The sequence below is a fragment of the Anneissia japonica genome, unplaced genomic scaffold (assembly GCF_011630105.1).
Source record: "Anneissia japonica isolate Jap-2015-1 unplaced genomic scaffold, ASM1163010v1 scaffold288069_len450862_cov184, whole genome shotgun sequence".
Lineage (NCBI taxonomy): Eukaryota > Metazoa > Echinodermata > Crinoidea > Comatulida > Comatulidae > Anneissia > Anneissia japonica.
The window spans coordinates 183,818-202,702 of record NW_022746790.1 but is presented as its reverse complement, the minus strand read 5'-3'; the positions used below and the strand labels follow the sequence as shown (position 1 = coordinate 202,702).

Below are 18,885 nucleotides of genomic sequence, written 5' to 3'. Positions count from 1 at the left end.
CAATAGGACTTTCCAAAGTGTCAATCAAACTTAACAAGATCGACCGCTCACCAGATCGGCGCGTTCATCCATGCGGTACAGGCGCAAGTTATTATATTGGGTTTTTGGAAGAGCTAATCAGATAAAAAAAAATAATTAAAAAAATTAGAATGTTAATTTGTACAAGAAAAAAAAACATTATTTAGAATGATCATTTGTACAAAATTAAAGTAAATAAATAACTTGGGAAAAAAAATTGAATACCAAGACGCATTTCGAACTCACGACTTTAAGTTCTTTAGAACACATCCTTAAACGACAGCGCCAGTCATGCGACGAACCCTGTTAATGGTAATGGCAAAATTGTATACTAATTTTCAAATAATTAGAATGTTTATCTGTATAAAAAAAAATTAATAAAAATAAAAAATATTTAGAAAGATCAATTTTACAAAAGTAAAATACTAAAAATTGAAAAAAAAAATCTTAAAATTGGGTAAAAAAAATATTGAGTACCAAGACGCGTTTCAAACTCGCGACCATTAGTTCTTTAGAACACATCCTTAAACGAAGGTCGTGAGTTCGAATCGCTCTTCGGTGATAATTTTCTTTTATAATGAATACAAATGAGAAATGTTTGACAAAAGGAAAAAAAAGTGAGCCCAAGGTCCCCGACGAGGCCAAAGTTGGTGCTGTCAGGCGTTGCTCAAAATCTTTCGAAACTGGTCCAGGGGACAATTCAGGGGTTCCACAGGCTTATTTAATCGATTTTAGGGTCTACTAATATATGTAGAAAATACTTGATCCCCGACGAATCGCCCCCCTCTGTGGCCACTCTGTTCTAGCTTTTAATTGGTTGTGGACTAATAATTAATTAAAATTAATACGCCTCTGGGGTAGTATGGATTTCAAGATTTAAAAAAAGATAATTGAGCATGTCACTGAACGAAAATAATATTAAACCGCATCCATATGAATTAAATAAGCGTGTGAAATGATAGTGAATTGTCACCAATACTACATACTCCCACCTCCCCAGTGGCAATCACTTCCTACTAAACCGGTAACTATATTTGTGCACCAGTCTGCAAATGCTAAAACCATACACAACCTACGAAGCTCCCGATGCTAAAGTATTTCGAATCAGTTTGAACACGCAATTAGAGAAAATTGTTCACAGTGGCCACATGGAGGTTACAAGTAGCCACACTCTCATCAGCATGAAACCGCTACAGGCCTGTAAGTCTATTCATGCATGTCAACACAGATTAATGGACTGGAACAAAATCAATAACAATTGTATTTTTACAATTTGTTCAATAAAAAAGAATTTAATAGTTAAACATCCTACCTTTGTGCGTAAAACATTAACATACACACACACACATGCACTTTCTTATTAATATATTTAAAACTACACACTATAAACAACCAATATCGGTCACCATTTCATTACAAATACCGTCAATTAGGAAGGGTTTTAAATATTGAAAACAATGCGAAAGTTTCTTGGTAAAATAATGACAATATAACTGGCTACAATTACAGTACTCCTGATGTATATACAACACACACAGAAAAACATACAAGTAATTTTGTTCAACATCTCACAAATTTATCCATTTTTTACAAATGAATCATTGAAAATATGCACCCAGTACATGGTATTATTATGGCGTTAAAAAACAATACTGCACATTGCAAATGCACATCTCATTCAAAATGGTAGCATAAAATTATTAATACAATGGCAACTACATTAATTTATAAATGCTGTGTATATTACTGTAATGTCTGTACAATGTTAAACATAACATTAACATAACATAATAGAAACATGTGATTTTCACTACAGTTTTGAAATAGACAAGTTTAGGATATTTGTAAAATTGACAAGACCAAATTATCTACAAAAATGTATACTGTATATATATGAATATTTGAAAAAAAAAAAATGAGTTTCTTTACTGACACCATGTCACAACTTGGAGTCTTATGTTCTTATAAACTGACACTGATAAAATAATGTATTTATATAATTATTTTTCACAATAGCAAGTGTCTGCTAAAAATAAAAATTCTTTAAAATGGTCTCAAATTGTTTATATTACCATCTGTGTGCAACTTCATTCAATATTTAACTAATTAAAAACCTTATGTACAATAACAAATTAGCATACAGTAGTTAATCGACTACAATCTCCTCCTCTTCTTCGTCAACATCATCCACATCTATATCCGGTTGTGGCAAAGGGTGTTTACAGTATGGTGAACCGCAGCAACAGTTAAAATACTTGGATTTGATTGCCCAGAATTTATCACCGTAATCAAACCTGCAAGTTAAATAAAAACAATCACTTAAAAAAATGTCATAAAGTTCCTTAAATTAAAAAAGAAATATATGCATAAAATATAAACACATTGGGCTTATTTGACTGGTTCATTTTGTTGAGTATGAATTTCCGTTGAGTATTATTTTCATTCGGCTGGTTCGTAAAATAGACTTCGGTGACAACGAAAATTAACGTAACCAGAATGCGTTAATCAGTGTTAAGTTATGCACGTGACAAAAAAAATATGGCCAAATGGTCAGTTTAGCAACAACATTTGCATTAATATAACTTAGATTAAATTTCAGAAAATAAAAATTACAATATTTACCCACAATGAAGTAAAAAAATAATTGTAGGCTAACAGCGTGTGTCGTGGTAACTATGCAGCCATTTTGTTTTGTCGAGTACTTACCAGTTTTCTATTCGACTAGTCGTCTACGTTAAGATTTTACCACTGCGCAGGTGGGAGTGGTTTAACGAAGAACAACCAGTCGAATACGGCCATTCTCCCTCTTATTAAAGACCACCTCCAATTAAAGACCACTTTTCTGTGGTCTCAAATTAACAAATGTCTATATTAAATCTTTATCATTCTAATTCAAAAACAAAGCTGCAAACGACCGTGGAAACCCTGATCCCAAAATTCATCTTTAATTGGAAGGAGACCTGCACATATTTTTAATCAACTGAAATTTGATAGTGATAAAAGCACTAACCCTAATTCTTCATAGGCGTTGACGTCTCGTGAGGTAAAGAACACGATACGAGGAAACCTCAGATCGTGGTGATCGACAAAAATCCTTACTGGAACGATATTCGGCTCACAAAGATGGTTGATGAACCGACTTATATTGCCATAGTAACGTGCATCAATACAATAGACATCCCCTTCCTGTCAAAAAATTAAAAAATTGCAAGTGAAAAAAAGAAAACAATATAGGTAACTGCCAGTGGATTGCAGTAAATAAGATGAAATCTAAGAAAATATGTAATACAGTACATCAAATAATGAGCGAGGAGATTTGATGTTTTGGCAGTGTGTCAAGTAAAGGTAAACTGCCCTCTGACAATGGTTGTTTCCAGCACATTAATTTGATTATTTTCTGTTTGGACAGAAAATAATCAAATCTTCTGTCAAAACAAGAGCGTTGTTCGAGGAAGCACAACATTATTTATCGTCGGCAGCAATCTTTAGGTAGTCATAGCCAATAATAATAATAATTATTGTTATTGATGCCGTCCTTGTGATTTTCAGTCAATTGTTATTACAGTACTAAATATTTAACCAGTATTGGCAGTGTACACACTGTACCATAGGGCTAGATTCTTGTTAGTTGCATCATCATTATTATTATTAGCCATTCTTTGTTAGAATATTTGGCTATCAGCGACTAGCATGCGTAGTACGGCATTAGGGCGTCAACACACACCACCAACCATAAGACCATATATTATATAACATTAATCCTTTTGATTTATCAATTCTGGACTTTTTATATTATTATTATTATTATTATTATTATTATTGAAAGTCAATACATATTTTAAACTAAAGTGCAGTCCCTCCATGGAATGCATACTTCCAACCTGTGCTTGGATACCAAATTATGCAGACAAGGCATTTATGTGTGATTTCAGATTTCTTAAACCATGACCTTTGACCAAAAAATGTAATCACCTCTTTCTCAGATAAATATGTAACCATGGAGGTATTATTGAGATCACTCGAACAAGCTCTGCGCATGCAGCGCTATGCAAATGAGCCAAGGGCGAAGCTGCCGCAGTGTGCGAAGAACGTTTGCGTAATGCCTTTGAAGTCTAATGTGTTCCCCTGCTACCAAATGCTCAGCAGGCTTAGTTTAACAAAAAACTGAACATGGTGAAATGGAGAGCACCTTCTTTTTTCAATGCACACTACTTACGTCAATCACTATGGCTGCGCAATTGTTTCCACCTTGAAGCTAATACATTTATCTTTCATGATATAACAAACATATTAATATTTCTACAAATGAGAGTTTCAAATTTAATGAAATATTTACATGAGCTTTACAAGTATGGTATATTTCAACTTCAATTTCCATAAATTGGATAAACCTCAATAATTCTAATTTTAACAGATATGAATTAAGAAATGATTGAGGATTATAATAAACTAAGTTATTTTTCTGTGAACGAGTGTGGACTATTAGAAAATTCAATCCAAAGACAGAGTAATTTTCAGTTTTACACTGCCTTAGCATTATAGACGAACCAATCGATCTTTAGATAACATTATAATAAACGCAGAAGTAGTTGTAAAAGAAATATTTTGTGAATATGTTCCTGAAATATACACATATTAACATACTAAAATCTGAAAAAATCAAATCAGGGGAACATTGTTGATTTTAAAGATATTTAATGAGTTAAAATCAAACGGTTTATCGCACAACTGCAGTTGAAGCGTATAAAAGCATTCCGTTGCAAAGTTGTTGCTAACAAAAAAAGAATGTTAATAATAAGATAATATGCCCGCGTGCGATCAAAAGGTGGGGAATACATTGGTTTGTCGAGTCAAAGAGATCTGTTGCCGAGTGATCTTCTCAATTAATACCTCCATGATGCAACACTCAACTAAATTTTATGATCCATTCATTAGTTTTTGCCTAATCCTGATGACGGACAGACCATCAGCAATAAATATCATTCAACAATTTTTTTTGGCTTACTCTATTATCTAAATCAAAGAGGTAGGAATCATCTTGTCTTCTATCAGCTTCCGCATCTGAAATCAATTCACCTGCATACCTATAAAAAAAAAAACACTATAGATTCGTTGTTTTTATTCTCACCAAACCCTGAATAATAAAAAAATTACAGAATTAAATTAATCTACAAATTCATGCATTAATATCTTCTTGATAAATAAATGTCTCATTATTGATAAATTAATGTCTCATTATTGATACATTCGTAATTCCTTATAGATACATAAATGTCACCTTATAAATTACTGTGTTCTTATTGATACACTAATGTCTCCTTATTAAGACATTAATCTCATTTTACTAATGTTCTAGTGCAACGATGCATTATGTATCTGGACAAGGTATATCTGTGTCTGTACTATATACATTAAAAAATGAATATACACTTTACAAATTTAAATCTTTTCTCCAGAGGTAATGAGCCTTGAACTATTCTTAGATTCCTAAACATCCAGGAAGGTTTGGCTTTCTTTAGTCAAAGCTTTCAAACAAAGCACGTAGGAACTACATTTCAAGCCATTGGGATCATTGTTATTGATACCTGGTTTAATTTCATCTGCTGGAGTGTTGAAGTGCAAGTCTTCCAGAAGAAGACTCTTAATATGGTCCATGTGCATGCTAAAGAACACAGTACACTCTTTGGAAAAGAGTAAGGAGGTCGTCTCCTGCTGTACTGCCAATCACCACCAGAGGACCCCACTCAAAGTAAGTCTTCTTACTTTTTGGGGTTACCCTTGGTGTTCAATAATAATAATAATAAGATTACATTAGTGCTAGGGTTTTAATTTGTAGATATTTTATTGTACCTAGCTAAGATGCCTGGCAATTTCTTCTTATTGATACATAATTGTATTCAAAATTATGTACTAATGTTTCCTTATTGTTACATTAATTAATCTTCAATGTGATCAATTCCCTCCAATTTTGAAAAATAATGAAGTCATCTACTTACTCGCATACAAATGTTCCCTTTGGAATCTTCTGAAGCGCCCTCAAGCCCCAGCCCATTTGATTGGTTCTAAAGAGTTGCAGATGACACCGGATTCCATGCTGAACAACACGATTTTTACAAGTCGTCCAGCAACTACAGGCTCGACCACACTCAAATATTAAAGGTGGATCTTGGTAGTTGAACTCGTCGACAAGCTTCCCATCCTAAATTCAAAATAAAGTGTAAATATAAAAAAAAAATAATTCCACATGTTGCAGCCAATTAAAATCTAAGCTATCAGCAAGTTAAACTTTTTTTCCAGACATAAGAAATCTAATTCAAATAAATACCTGGGTTTCAAATTGATTTCATTTCTTTATGAAAAATATAATAATAATGAAAAATAACTCTAATAATAGAAACATTAATTGACCTCACCTTGTTGTACCAACATTTGGAGCTGCTATGGGCACAAAAACACTCTTCTAAAGAACAGTCATCTTCACAATTGCAGCCCTACAGAATAAGATAGATTATTTACACAAATTAAGTTAAATTCACAGTTTACATGAATTTCAACTTGCAATATTTCATAATAAATAATCTAATTTCACTTGTTATCTGTTCAGAAAGTTAATTTTAAATTCTTGTGCAATAAATCATTTTTTTTTTTAATTTTCAATAATTATCAATAATTTTTGTAAAATAACTATTTCTCTCCCTTTACTTGGTCTGTTGGGCAATATTTTATAGTCAATGTATTTTGTGTCTTTTCATTATTTATTTGATAGTTTTAATCCTGCTATTTTATTTTGTATGTATTGAATTGTATTGTTGCTTTATTTTTTGTAAGGTCTTTTTGGTGTATTTGATGCAATTTAGCTCCGCTGCCAAATCAAAGTTTTTTAAACAAAAAAAAACAAAAAAAAAAAACGTTTAGAGGCAGTCTGATAGATTCAACTTCAGCTACTGGGAAAGTAGCTAAATACCATGCAACCATCTTTAACACACTCAGCAAAATTTAATACCTGCAGGAAATCATGAAAGTTGCATTAGATGGTGCATCAAGTAGACTTTGGCCTGCAAACAGCAACATAGCTGAGACAGAAAAGTCAAATCAATAATTAGCATATACATAAGCAACAATAATATAAACATTATAATTTAAATAGTCGACGTACCTTCATATGTATGATGCGTCTATCTATGTTTAGTGACGATTTCTCACAACTATGCGCCACGTAAAGGAAATCTTTTGGAAATGAGAAGTCATCAACCGCATTCACAACTTGAATTGGCCGTGCTTCCCGTCCACGTGATATATCCCTAAAAGTGAGTTATAACAACAAAAAGAGAGTGCTTTCATTAAAGTGGATTGTTCGACGCCCTTTATAGTTTGGTTGTGGGAAACATCCTTGTTTCTCCCCAGAGTATTCATGGCTTAAATTAGCCCCACTTCCTGACTTTGTGAGATACCCCAAAAACAATTAATGAGAGTTGATCTACTGTTACTAAAGTAGACTGTATAACCAATTAGGGCTTGCCATGCCAAAACCAGTATTAGTGACTAAAAGAAGAAAATTGACTTTTTGATATATTTAAGCTTTAAAATGATTGGTCACTTACTGGAACTGACTATTGCCAAAGTAAAATATTACAGCTTCTCTGTACTAAAGTATATAATATTGCACACATTCATATGCTAATTCTTCAGTTTAACCTTTAGTGTCAGTATGCCAGTTTTGGCACGGCAAGCTCCAATTAAAGATGTCTGATAAAAAAAAAAAAAAATCAGGGAAGACCTACAAAATTAAATAAAAATTATGTATAAATCATTTAAAAGAATCAAATAAGTTATGAAATATCACCCAGATATGGAACTGAATTTAAATTTTTTGGTTGAAATACCCTTTTCAGATATTAACCGAGGAAACTTCAGAAGATAATAATATTTTTGCAATAAAGAATGATTTAAAAAAACACAATGATATGCATTGAACATATGAAATTCTTACTTGGACAAGATGCGTTCTGTCCGCAAAGTCCGTAGGCTGGCTGCTTGCCGCAGCTTTTGATTGACTTGTAGCGCAAGATACACATTAGATTTTGGATTGCAGCAATCGAGTGGCGTGTCTTCTTCACGGTTCTTTAAAAGTGTATTTGCTTCTCGCATTAACAGTGTTCTAAAAATGAAAACATATTTATTTTTAAAAATGATAATGACTACAGCAACAAAGATAATGATTATCACAGCCACTGGGATAAATGGAAACAAATGCCTTTTATGCTCCTTTGAAGGTAGTTTCTAGTTTTGCCATAGTACTTTTCGAAATAGGATTGTGTTTCAACGAAACTCCAAGAGTCGGATCTCTTGCTGTTCAATACACTTTTTGCTAAAGAACATCACATAGGCGTACAAAAAGAAATTTGCCATCCACTTCATTCCTTTCCTCTTCTTGACCTCATATGATCATCAGAGGGCAGAAAAAAAAATTGTTTCCTTTTTTTAGCAAAATGTTTTGCCAAAAGCATTCTAGGTGAAGTAGAAAATAAAAATAAACTTTTATTGATGAATAAAAAATGCGGGTGCGCAAGATAAAATATGTAAAAGAGGGCGCCCTTTTGCTTGGGATCCTATCACACTATCACAAAGAATACAATGTTACAATGTAAAAAAAAATATATATGTGAATAACAGACTTCATATTTTGGGGGAATTCAAGGAGATGAATTTAGCTTTTTTTTTTTATATTAATTTACATTTTTTTTTAAATATTAATTTACATTTTATTAAAATTTTAATTTATATTTTTTGTGGTGACGAGTGCGCTAACTGGGAAAATTTTTTATTTTTTCAATTAGAATCATTATTATGGGCAGGAGGCTGGTTTGCTAAGTAACGTATAATAAAAAAAAAGTCTTGCCTTAATAGGAAAAGTGGTTGTGATAAATGTAGTTGAGTTAGAAATGGTTGTTAAAAAAAAAAAAAGAAACCAGAAAACAAAAAAGAATGAATTAGTTTGGAATAATGAATGAATTTAGTTACTTGAATAAAGAAAACAAATTCACATCAACAATAGCAGTTGTAGATAAGTGTAAGAAACCATCATTTATCCTACGACTATAATAAATTTTGTACGATTATTATAAAGTGCTTTAGTATAAAACAAATCCATTCTTTTAAATAAACAATGCAATATATATTTTATCCATTCTTTTAAATGAATAATACAAAATATATTTTATCTTGTAACTTACACAACACTTTCGTATCTATCCTCTCTTGCAGCAATATGTCTAATAACAAAGAAAAAATTAGTTTACTAATTACAATAATTTAATAGATTAATTTTTTTAATAAATAAATTATCTTTAACAAAAATTAAGACAAAAATTATGAAAGGACACTTAGGTGTCACATGTTATGAGATGAAGGTGGATGATGATAAAATGCAGAGAGAAACAAAATGAGCTATAGAGGGCAGCACACTTACAGTGGTGTGTCTCCATTGTGGTTGACAGCGTTCACATCACAATTCCTTTCAATGAAGAGTTTGATGATTTGCTGGGCCCCAGCATAGGCTGCCCAATGAAGTCCTGAGTTGCCTTCCTAAATACAAGCCCAAAGTCGATAATATTAGCAAGTACTGGGAATATTTGTAGCATTATAAAAATAGATTTTTTTTTAAATTTCTAGAAGCCTTTGGTTATTGCAATTAGAGGCCATGTACACATTAAGTTTATAAATAGTTTACAAGCCGCAAGATGTGTTTCAAATATATTATAGTTTCCTAAAAAATATGTTTGAATTTGTTTAGTATATGTTGAATTGTGATACTAAGAATACATCTAAAATTTATCCTATCAATATATACAGTGCTTGCCCAATATCTAATCCACAACATTTGAGGTTTAATAGTCTTATAAAAATGTATTGTTAAATTGCCTAAGTTGCACCAGAGACACTATGACACTGTACATATTAAAAGCATTACATTATTGGAAGCCTTATTATCCCAACTCTGATCCAGTTGCTGATCAGACTTTTTATGATTAAGTAGAAGCATATGTAATACAAAATAAATAGAAATTTCTATTTGCAGTATGTGTATCATGTCCATTACCTTATCCCTAATATTTGGATCACAGCCCCTTTCAAGCAAATATTGAACAACATCAACATGTCTAGCCTCTGCTGCCCAGACTAGTGGAGTCCAGCCACCATCATCCTGCAAAGACAAACATCATTCACACAAATTGTTATCAGTATCCTCATGTGTGTATTTATCTCTAATAATGATGTGTGATACAAAGACAACCGTCAGTCTACATACTGTATACATTTACCTGAATGTTTATATCTGTGTCGTCTACTGAAGTGAGGTAGCGAACACCTTCTATGAAGCCATCTTTTGCTGCTATATGCAAGGCTGCAGTACCTTCATCATCCTACAATGAATAGTATTGTAATTGTAAAGTAATCTGATTACTGAGATATCCATTCGTCAAACGGAATGGCAAATAAAGATTACCCAAATTGCAAGTCCTAGAGAACATTGCTTATTTTGTTAGAGACAGTGTCTCGTAAAATAGACAATAGAATGAAGATCTTGGGCAATTACAAAAGCCTTTCTTGGAGGTTGCTGCTATGGGGAGGATATCTGGAGAAGACAAACAGGCCTAGCTGGGAAATGTATCTGACTATATGAGGAGAAGGGGGTCAGGTTCGGAGGAAAAGAAGTAACAGATTCTCTATGCTCTGGAAAAGACAGATCTGTGCCTTCTATGCAAATGACAATCATAAGGATATCATACGGATGCATAATCATAATTTCTGATATGCTTAGAGGCACTATTCTATCATAAACTACACAACCTTTGAGAGCTTATTAGAAGTGTGCGAAGTACCCAAAATAAAAATTCCTCAGTTTAAAAACATGAAAAGTCAAATATATGTCTAAAAGTTATCTTGAAGATATACACAATACTTAAATTTCAAAGATGATATGATCTATTGATCTGAGTTTGTCCAGGGAAATCAAATTTTGCTTTAAAATATTAATTTTGAAACAACCCTACAAAAGCAAGTCAAATATACATCTAAAAGATATCGTGAAGATTCACAATATTTAAATTTAAAAGATGATAAAACCTATTGGTTTGAGCTTTCCAGGGAAATCAACTTTTGCTTTAAAATATTATTTGCTTGAAAATATTAAGTTTGAAACAATATTTGCATACTAGCCATGAAAACATTGTAACATTTAAACATAAGTTCTGACCATTATGTAATTATGTATTATAATGGTCACTTACTTTGGAAAAGGGTTTTTAAAAAGCCAGAATGCATAAAAATCAGTTTACCTTGCAAGTAACATCTGCACCATGAGAAACCAGATGTCTGATGCATTCCAGTTGCTGACTGGATGCAGCGCACATCAGCGGTGTCTGAGTGTCCTCATCCTTGGTGTTACAGTTTCCTCCGGCCTGCAGTAACATGTACAAGATCGCAAGATGACCCCTGTTGGCAGCAGCATGCATCGCCGTTTCATGATTGTGCTCGGGAAAGCGGTGATTTGGGTCAAACCCCTCAACTTTCAAGTTAAAAAATAACATTAAATTATTTTATCACAGTAAAAGGTGCTTTTTACAAACACACAGTTCTACAAATCTTAACTTTTACAACTTATTTGCAAAATTACAAATTAATTAATCGTGGTTAATTAATTTGAAGTTAATTACAAACTTGTTTATGTGCATTGAACTGTACCTAACAAGGCAATGACTTTCATCAGATCTCCTTGTAATGCTGGTATATAAAGGTTCTTCGGTGAAAATCCAAGTCTTCTTGATCTAAAAAAGCAAAAATCAACAACTATCTTTAAGAAAAAACCAAAACATACACTTTTAAACTTTTTTGAAACTTGAAAGTTGTAAAACTCTCAGCCACAAATGTCAAATTAACTTACCCCTGTATGTATTTTCCAGTGTTGGTTAGAATTGGGAATTCATTATGTCTACGTATATCTTACAAATATACTTATCGTTGTTTTGTATACAATTGAACTTGCTTAAGTCGAATCCCTAATGCCACTGAAAAACTTTTCGACTTAGATAAAATGTGACTTACAGATGTTAAATAATTGAAAAACAACAACTTGGCACGTAAAATAAGTTCAATTTGGAAATTATTTGAGTTATTCAAAGTCGACTTAGGCAAGTTTAACTGCATATTATATATCATGTAACAACTATTAGCCTATTATTTTATGGCTGCTACCTTGTCATTACAACCTTCAGGCCCCTAGCTAAGGCTTCTAGCTGGGGTAAGGTCTGGGTAGAGGCCAGTTGTGTACAGGGCAAAGTCTCGAATGATTTCACATTTAGATGTTTGAAAGGCGTATTTTGATAGAATTTTTTTTTTATGTTCTGCTCCTTAAAATGCCCTGCTCAGGCGATGTTGGGTGAAAATGTATATAGAGTGTGAGGTCAGTGAGAGCTCTTAGCTATTAGGTCACTGTGTCATTATTATTTTAAAGGCCATGATGTACATGCAAAAACTGTTTTTTAACTTTATTTTAAAATTGTCTGACATTATGTACCACAACACTTACTTGAAGGTGTTGATACACTTGAGAGCAGTAGTCAATGTCTTTCTCGTTGGTCCAGGTGGAAGCAAACCTAAGACAAACAACGAATATACAAATCACACAGTAGTAGCTCAACAGAAACTTGCTTATTGGATTGTAAAATATAAGTGCGTCGAGTTTTATTAAGTGTTACAAGAAAATATGATAAAAAAAAAGCTTCAATACACCATCGCAATACCTAGTGATCATGTTACTTCCCAATAAATATACACCATGCAAAAAGCAACCAAATTTTTGAAAGTATTTTTAATAACTGATGGTTACATTTTGCATGGTCTTTAGTGCACAAAAATGGACATCTGTTAAAAAAGCCACTTTGAGACAGACAGACATTAAGGCAATGATGCCAGTATGCTTATCGCCATGCACCCTTTCATACCAACCAATATAAATATAAATAACACCATGTAAATGTGTTGAGAGAGAAGAGCCGATACTATCATTGTTTTACTATTCCTAATCTACTTATTCTGACCATTGCCAAATTTCCCCCTCACTACATCTGCCAAATTTAACATTCTCCTAACAATTCTGTTCCACTTACGCTCAACATTTGTCCAATTGTCATATAGAATAAAGTAATATTGTGCTACTACTGCGGGAATGTTAGTTTCAGACACATGCCAAAATGTACAGTAACAGACAATAATATTATTAGGTACGAGATGGAGCACCGTGCAAAACCCAATATTGCAATTATGGTTGGTTCTGACCTTTTCATACAGAGTAGAAGGAAATGCCAGCAACATTCCCGCAATATTGCGTAAAATGCTTTGTTTGAAAGTGGCTTACTAGATATGTTGCAGATATCTAACCTGGGTTTATCGTGTTTCCATTTTTTAATTTAACAGAATAGCAGTTCATAATATCTTGTTGTTTGTCTTCAAATTCTCTCTTTAAATTCATTTGTGTTCCTCCCATTCTTGCCCTGAAATAAAAAAAACAAAAACACAATAATTTCTGTAAATAGTTAAATAGATTAATTGAAAGATATATTGGGGTGGACAATTTCAAGTGCAGTAAAAGTTATGTGTTTTAAAATATTTTAGGCAATATTTGCTCATATTGAAAAGACACCAAAGACAAGTTTTGATTTTTTTGTGTCATGGTTCTGCCTTTAGGAAGCATAGTTGATATGATAGGATGGCATGAATATGCCTTACATCTTCCTGTTTCTATTTAGTAGCGTCCTGTCTTAAAAAAAAGATTTTGATAACTTTTTTTCAGCCAGATACCTAGGCTAGCCTTGTTTGCAGGTATCATCAAAATTTGTTTCATAATTGAACTCCCATGAAAAACTGAAAAATGAATAATATTGCATATTTTGGATATCCAAATTACATATGAATCTTCAGAATAGTATATTTCTAAAATTGGTAATGATTTAATATGAATAAAAATTTGATGAACAATGCTCTGTTTATGTACGCAATGGAGTATACCGTGTCATTTATTTCGGTAGAATAGACTGCAGTCGTGTTGTGCAAAGTGAAGCGTGACTTATGATATTCAAAAATTGAAGTTTCCACTCGCTGCCTTCTTACTTTTTATTAGTACTTTGATATTGTTGTTCATCCATGGGCGAAGCCTCATGGTCATCGACTGTTTCTAATAATGCACTGGGTAATTTGAAGTGAAATCTCGATTGCAGCTCTGCAGGAGTGATCAAAGCAAGATCTTCTGGAACCACATTGGTGACTTTGTGCGCTCGAGATGCATCCTCTCCACAATGAGGGCAGTAGAGTATGTCACTGATCTCTCCAATGCACTCACTGTGGAAGTGGTGACGAGTGTGGTCTCGACGACACTCCATAAACGTTCCCTAATGAAAAACAGTTATTAAGTTAAATATACATTGATTGAATTGTTTAATTTGCATACTTAAGTTATTAAATTTACAATTCAAAATCCAAATGAGAAAAACAATTTCCCCATCAATTAACAAACACATTTCCTTTCCATGTATTTTTTGTGCACATACCTTTTGTTATTCATTTTTGGAGGGTAATACTAATCAATTCTAAGTCATTTTGTTGTAAAATGTTTGTCAATCAGTGAAATAATGTTAATAACTTAAATAATCCTTCAGGATGTGCTATTCAAAATTTTAATTGAATTTTTGAGGGGTTTTTTTTCCTGAATTTAATTGACATGGTGCAACCTCATCTACTCCATGGACAGTACATCTGTATATTCTTGCAATTAAGTATATTTACTTATAAATTTGCTATTCATTTAACATTGATTGGCAATACCGCCATACTGTCAGTCAAAAACAAGTTCACGCACCATTGAGCAGAAGCAACCACATCCAGGACACCAACCGTGGCCAGACGCTTTCTTCCTATGAATGAAAGAGAGATGATTATTTTTATTTGCTCACCATGTTAAATGAACTTAAATCTTAATTATATTAGCTTAAGTAGTTTTCCCAATTATTTTAAAATTTGAAATTCTGTATAACGTGTAAATAATATGAAATATATAAAAATAAATTATGTATAACTTTAAGTTGTTTGGAAACATTTTTGTGTTAAGGCCATTAGAAAAAAGCCAAAGTTTTCTATGGTCTAACTGTTATTGCTTCACATTGGCCAATTATCATTATTTATTCAAATAAACGGTTTGAATAATACCTCTCAAATAAATGTCCCCACTAGAGCTTCATTTGAAACACCTCCCTCAAATAAATGCTCAGTAGGGTTTATTTATTTCTCGAATAACCCCACACCACACCCCCCAATATAACTAAACAAATCTAATGGAAGCAACATCATCTTAACACATTCTATTATTGTTCTGCTCCAGCAGTTTTTCTAACCTGAAGATCAACACATTTTTATGATCACACAATAAAATATTTTGACGGTAATCCGAGTATATACGCATCAATTTTACACAAAAAAAAAATTTAATGCCTCCCTCGAATAAACAACCCCTAAGAAACCCATCTCAACAATAAATGCACTGAGGCATTTATTCAAATAAATATGGTATTCTAGTTCTCACCTAATTTTACTCATACCCATATTCTACCCCACTTGAGAAAAGATCTACAGGTTAAAAAAACACTTCAATCTCCAATCAAAATTAACTTATCATTACACATGCACATACTACATACCTGTGGCTTTTACAAAGAACTCTGGAAGCAACTCCTAAAGAAGGTTGAAACAAAACTGAACTGTCCGCTTCCTTTTCACACAATAGTAGCTGTTGATATAAATAAATTTTTTTTTAAAGCACTTTCAAAAGGTATTAAAAATTGCGTTGGAAAAATCAGGACACTTTAATGATTTTTATCAGGACTGTCTATTGAGTTTCTAAATTCTATTCAAATATTCTTACCCCTCCATCGATATATTCAATAGCCTGACATGTGGCCGGGTATGTTCCACTAGGTTGTCTCTCAATCTGACAGCAACACATAGCAGGCTTGGCCTGGGAATACAACCAAAATATTTGCAAATCAACATAATATAGCCTAGAATTTAAACATTAAATGTGTTGAGAAAAGCAGGCATGGCCACAGTGGCTGCAAGTGAAGGTCTGTTCTGCGATTTGTGCTGCAATTTTATGGATCATTCTCCTTTTTTTTTATCAACTGCAAACCTGCGTGCATTTTTAAAGGACGAGACAACTTGGCACATGGTGCATCTCCACCGACAATTAGAAACTTCTTTAGATGATCCTTTTGTGCTTCTAAGTTACCAATGACCAAGATGAGAGTTTGCCCTACAGTGCCATCTTTAGCAAGCAATGATTCTCCATCGTGAAGAGGCTTCCAGCACAACAAAGCTGTGTCTTTGATGATTTCCGCAAGATTGAGAACTTCAGGATGCAAGATGAAGTCACTCCAGTGGATGTTGAGTTTGATGCGCAGATGCAGATCTGATGGAACCACTAAAGGTGGTGCTTATAAATGACAGCTTTGTAAACACTGATCTCTGTGCCATTTTCAGATTCTCGTGCAAAATTGAATAATTAAATGAGACTTACCTGTAAGTTGAAATTTGATAGAAATTCTATTCCTCTCTCCTCCGGATCACAGTGGTTACACTTCGGGTCAACGGCGCATGCGGTCGTCGCAGGCTTAGACCTAGCCAAAATTCCAGGCCTAGGCTCGCTACTGACTTTTGAGGTACTAGCTAGCGTATTCATACCTCCCAAAATGGGACCAATCAAGTCCCCGTTATTCTCATCATTGTCCTCTGACAGTGACATGACTTTATACTGAAAAATATACAAACTGTTAACTGGAAGAAATAGGCCTAGACCCTAGACTGATTCGAAAGTACGTCGATCGTCGAAAAACACGTACGGCTGATGATCGTCGATACGCATGCGCGCATCTCATGGAAACACTGGATCCGGGGGAGAGGGAATAGAATTCTTTTCTAACAGCCTGCTGTCTGCCTATTGCCAGTCTGCTTGGCACCTGCACAGATGGAGCATCCTAGGTAGTGGGGCTGATAAAGTGGCTTTAGCTGTCTCACCAATTTTGATGAGGAGGGTTTCCTTTTTTTTTTCTCTCTCTCTCTCTCTCTCTCTTCATATTATTTCAATTTTTGTACATTTTCCTTTGTATGTAATGTGTTCCAGATTTCTTATTTTAACTTATTTTACTGGTGTATTTTAAATATTTTAAACATTGTTAATATTATTACTTAAAATTATTCTGTACACTTCAAATTCTCCTTAAATTTCAAATAAAGTCATTTTGTGTCTTGTATGCAGGCTATATAAAAGACAAATTTGAAAATTTGTATTGTAAAATTAATGAAATATTTTGACTAAATTTTACTGTTATTATTTTTGCAGGAATTAATAACCATTAATAAATAAAAATATTAATAAAAAATAATCACAATATATTTTATAATTAGAGCTTTTTTTTATATTTCTATTATTTCCTTTTTTATCATTTCTTTTATTTTTTACATTATATTCGGGTAGTTTAAGGCAATTTCTTCTTGTTAAATTTATATTTTATCAATGAATTATTTTAATGTTATACACAATTGTAATTTTTAAATATGTACATTATTTTCACATTGTTAAGTGTCTTTGAGAATGATTGGTCATGAAAAGGACTATATAAAAATTAACTATATTTGAATATTACTCATAAAATAATAAAATTACCTTTAGATCTTTCTTTCTTGTGGCATTTCCAGTACCTAATTAAAAGTATTATTTAATAATAATTAATATTAATGGATACGTAGACAAAAGAAACACATAGCATAGTAAAGTCTAGAAATAAAATGTAATGAGGCTGGTGTTCAGGACTTATCAAGGCCTAGGTTCTTAACCATTTTTGGTCCACTGACTCCCGAACTTTGTAAATAATGAGTGTTTCCGACCCCCAACAGGAAGGTAAAACATAGGGTTCTTGATTTGTCATAATAATTCCAACAAATTATTGCAACAAATCGAACAAAGAAAAAAATGTACAGTGTAATCAATTAGGTCATTATGTATTTTGGCATGTGCAAAACTTGGTGCCAGTACATGTTAACTTCAGGCCCAAGGTGAACAAATTTTAAGAATATGCAAATTCCAAATGGCTGGAAATCAACTCTCATACTTCTAAAATCTTAATATGATTCAACATATATTTGCTCACCTCAGCCCCACCCAAAATAAATTATTATCGTAGTTAGGAATGATGTGAGCAAACCTTAAGTATGGAACCTCTAGATGCGCAGAAATGGCACTCTCATACAAATTTCTAATGCCTTCCTGATGTTCTTAATTAAAATTACACAGAAATGGTTTTCAGATTTCCAAAACCACTTTGTGTTATTCACCCCATACATTTCACTGACACCCTTGCCGACTGTTTGATCAATTATTGACCCTACTGAAGGAAACTGCTGACCCCAAGCCGGTTGGAAGACCCAAGGCTAAGGACAGTGGTACATAAGTATGCGATTACTGAATACATATTACTATTTGATGGGGAAAAAAATATTCAATTTTATAAAAAAAAAAAGTCTATGGCCAATATTTCTAAATATGAATATACAATGTGATACAGCATTGCAGAAACATCCTAGCTCTAAAGGTTCACTGATTAATCTCAGATAAGATAGTATAATAATACACACTCCAAGTATCGAAATGCACGCCATCGTGTCAGGATTCCAGACACTTAAAGTATGTATTATACTATCTCATCCTAGCTTTCATTTTAAAAAAACAGCTTCAATCTAAACAAACACTTCAAGTTCAAAAAC

The 18,885-nt window shown here is 32.9% G+C and overlaps 1 protein-coding gene across 4 annotated transcripts in view; it reads right to left on the bottom strand.

Annotated features, from left to right (window-relative positions):
- Positions 1–1,279: 1,279 nt before the first annotated feature.
- LOC117120307 overlaps positions 1,280–18,885 on the bottom strand; it is a 31,828-nt gene continuing 14,222 nt past the window's right edge. For 3 of the 4 annotated variants that reach the window (XM_033265326.1, XM_033265327.1, XM_033265328.1), the window contains exons 4-23: positions 17,789–17,823; positions 15,992–16,084; positions 15,768–15,856; positions 14,933–14,987; positions 14,188–14,465; positions 13,459–13,571; positions 12,608–12,674; positions 11,764–11,846; positions 11,358–11,587; positions 10,341–10,442; positions 10,118–10,222; positions 9,488–9,603; positions 9,252–9,290; positions 8,009–8,176; positions 7,175–7,319; positions 6,432–6,509; positions 6,015–6,217; positions 5,024–5,102; positions 3,029–3,204; positions 1,280–2,312 (exon numbers count right to left, since the gene is read on the bottom strand). In XM_033265326.1, the coding sequence (XP_033121217.1) occupies positions 2,165–2,312; positions 3,029–3,204; positions 5,024–5,102; positions 6,015–6,217; positions 6,432–6,509; positions 7,175–7,319; positions 8,009–8,176; positions 9,252–9,290; positions 9,488–9,603; positions 10,118–10,222; positions 10,341–10,442; positions 11,358–11,587; positions 11,764–11,846; positions 12,608–12,674; positions 13,459–13,571; positions 14,188–14,465; positions 14,933–14,987; positions 15,768–15,856; positions 15,992–16,084; positions 17,789–17,823 (2,402 nt within the window). In that variant the 3' untranslated portion in view covers positions 1,280–2,164. The remainder of the gene's footprint in view (positions 2,313–3,028; positions 3,205–5,023; positions 5,103–6,014; positions 6,218–6,431; positions 6,510–7,174; positions 7,320–8,008; positions 8,177–9,251; positions 9,291–9,487; positions 9,604–10,117; positions 10,223–10,340; positions 10,443–11,357; positions 11,588–11,763; positions 11,847–12,607; positions 12,675–13,458; positions 13,572–14,187; positions 14,466–14,932; positions 14,988–15,767; positions 15,857–15,991; positions 16,085–17,788; positions 17,824–18,885) is intronic. The other variant, XM_033265329.1, reaches the window with a different exon arrangement.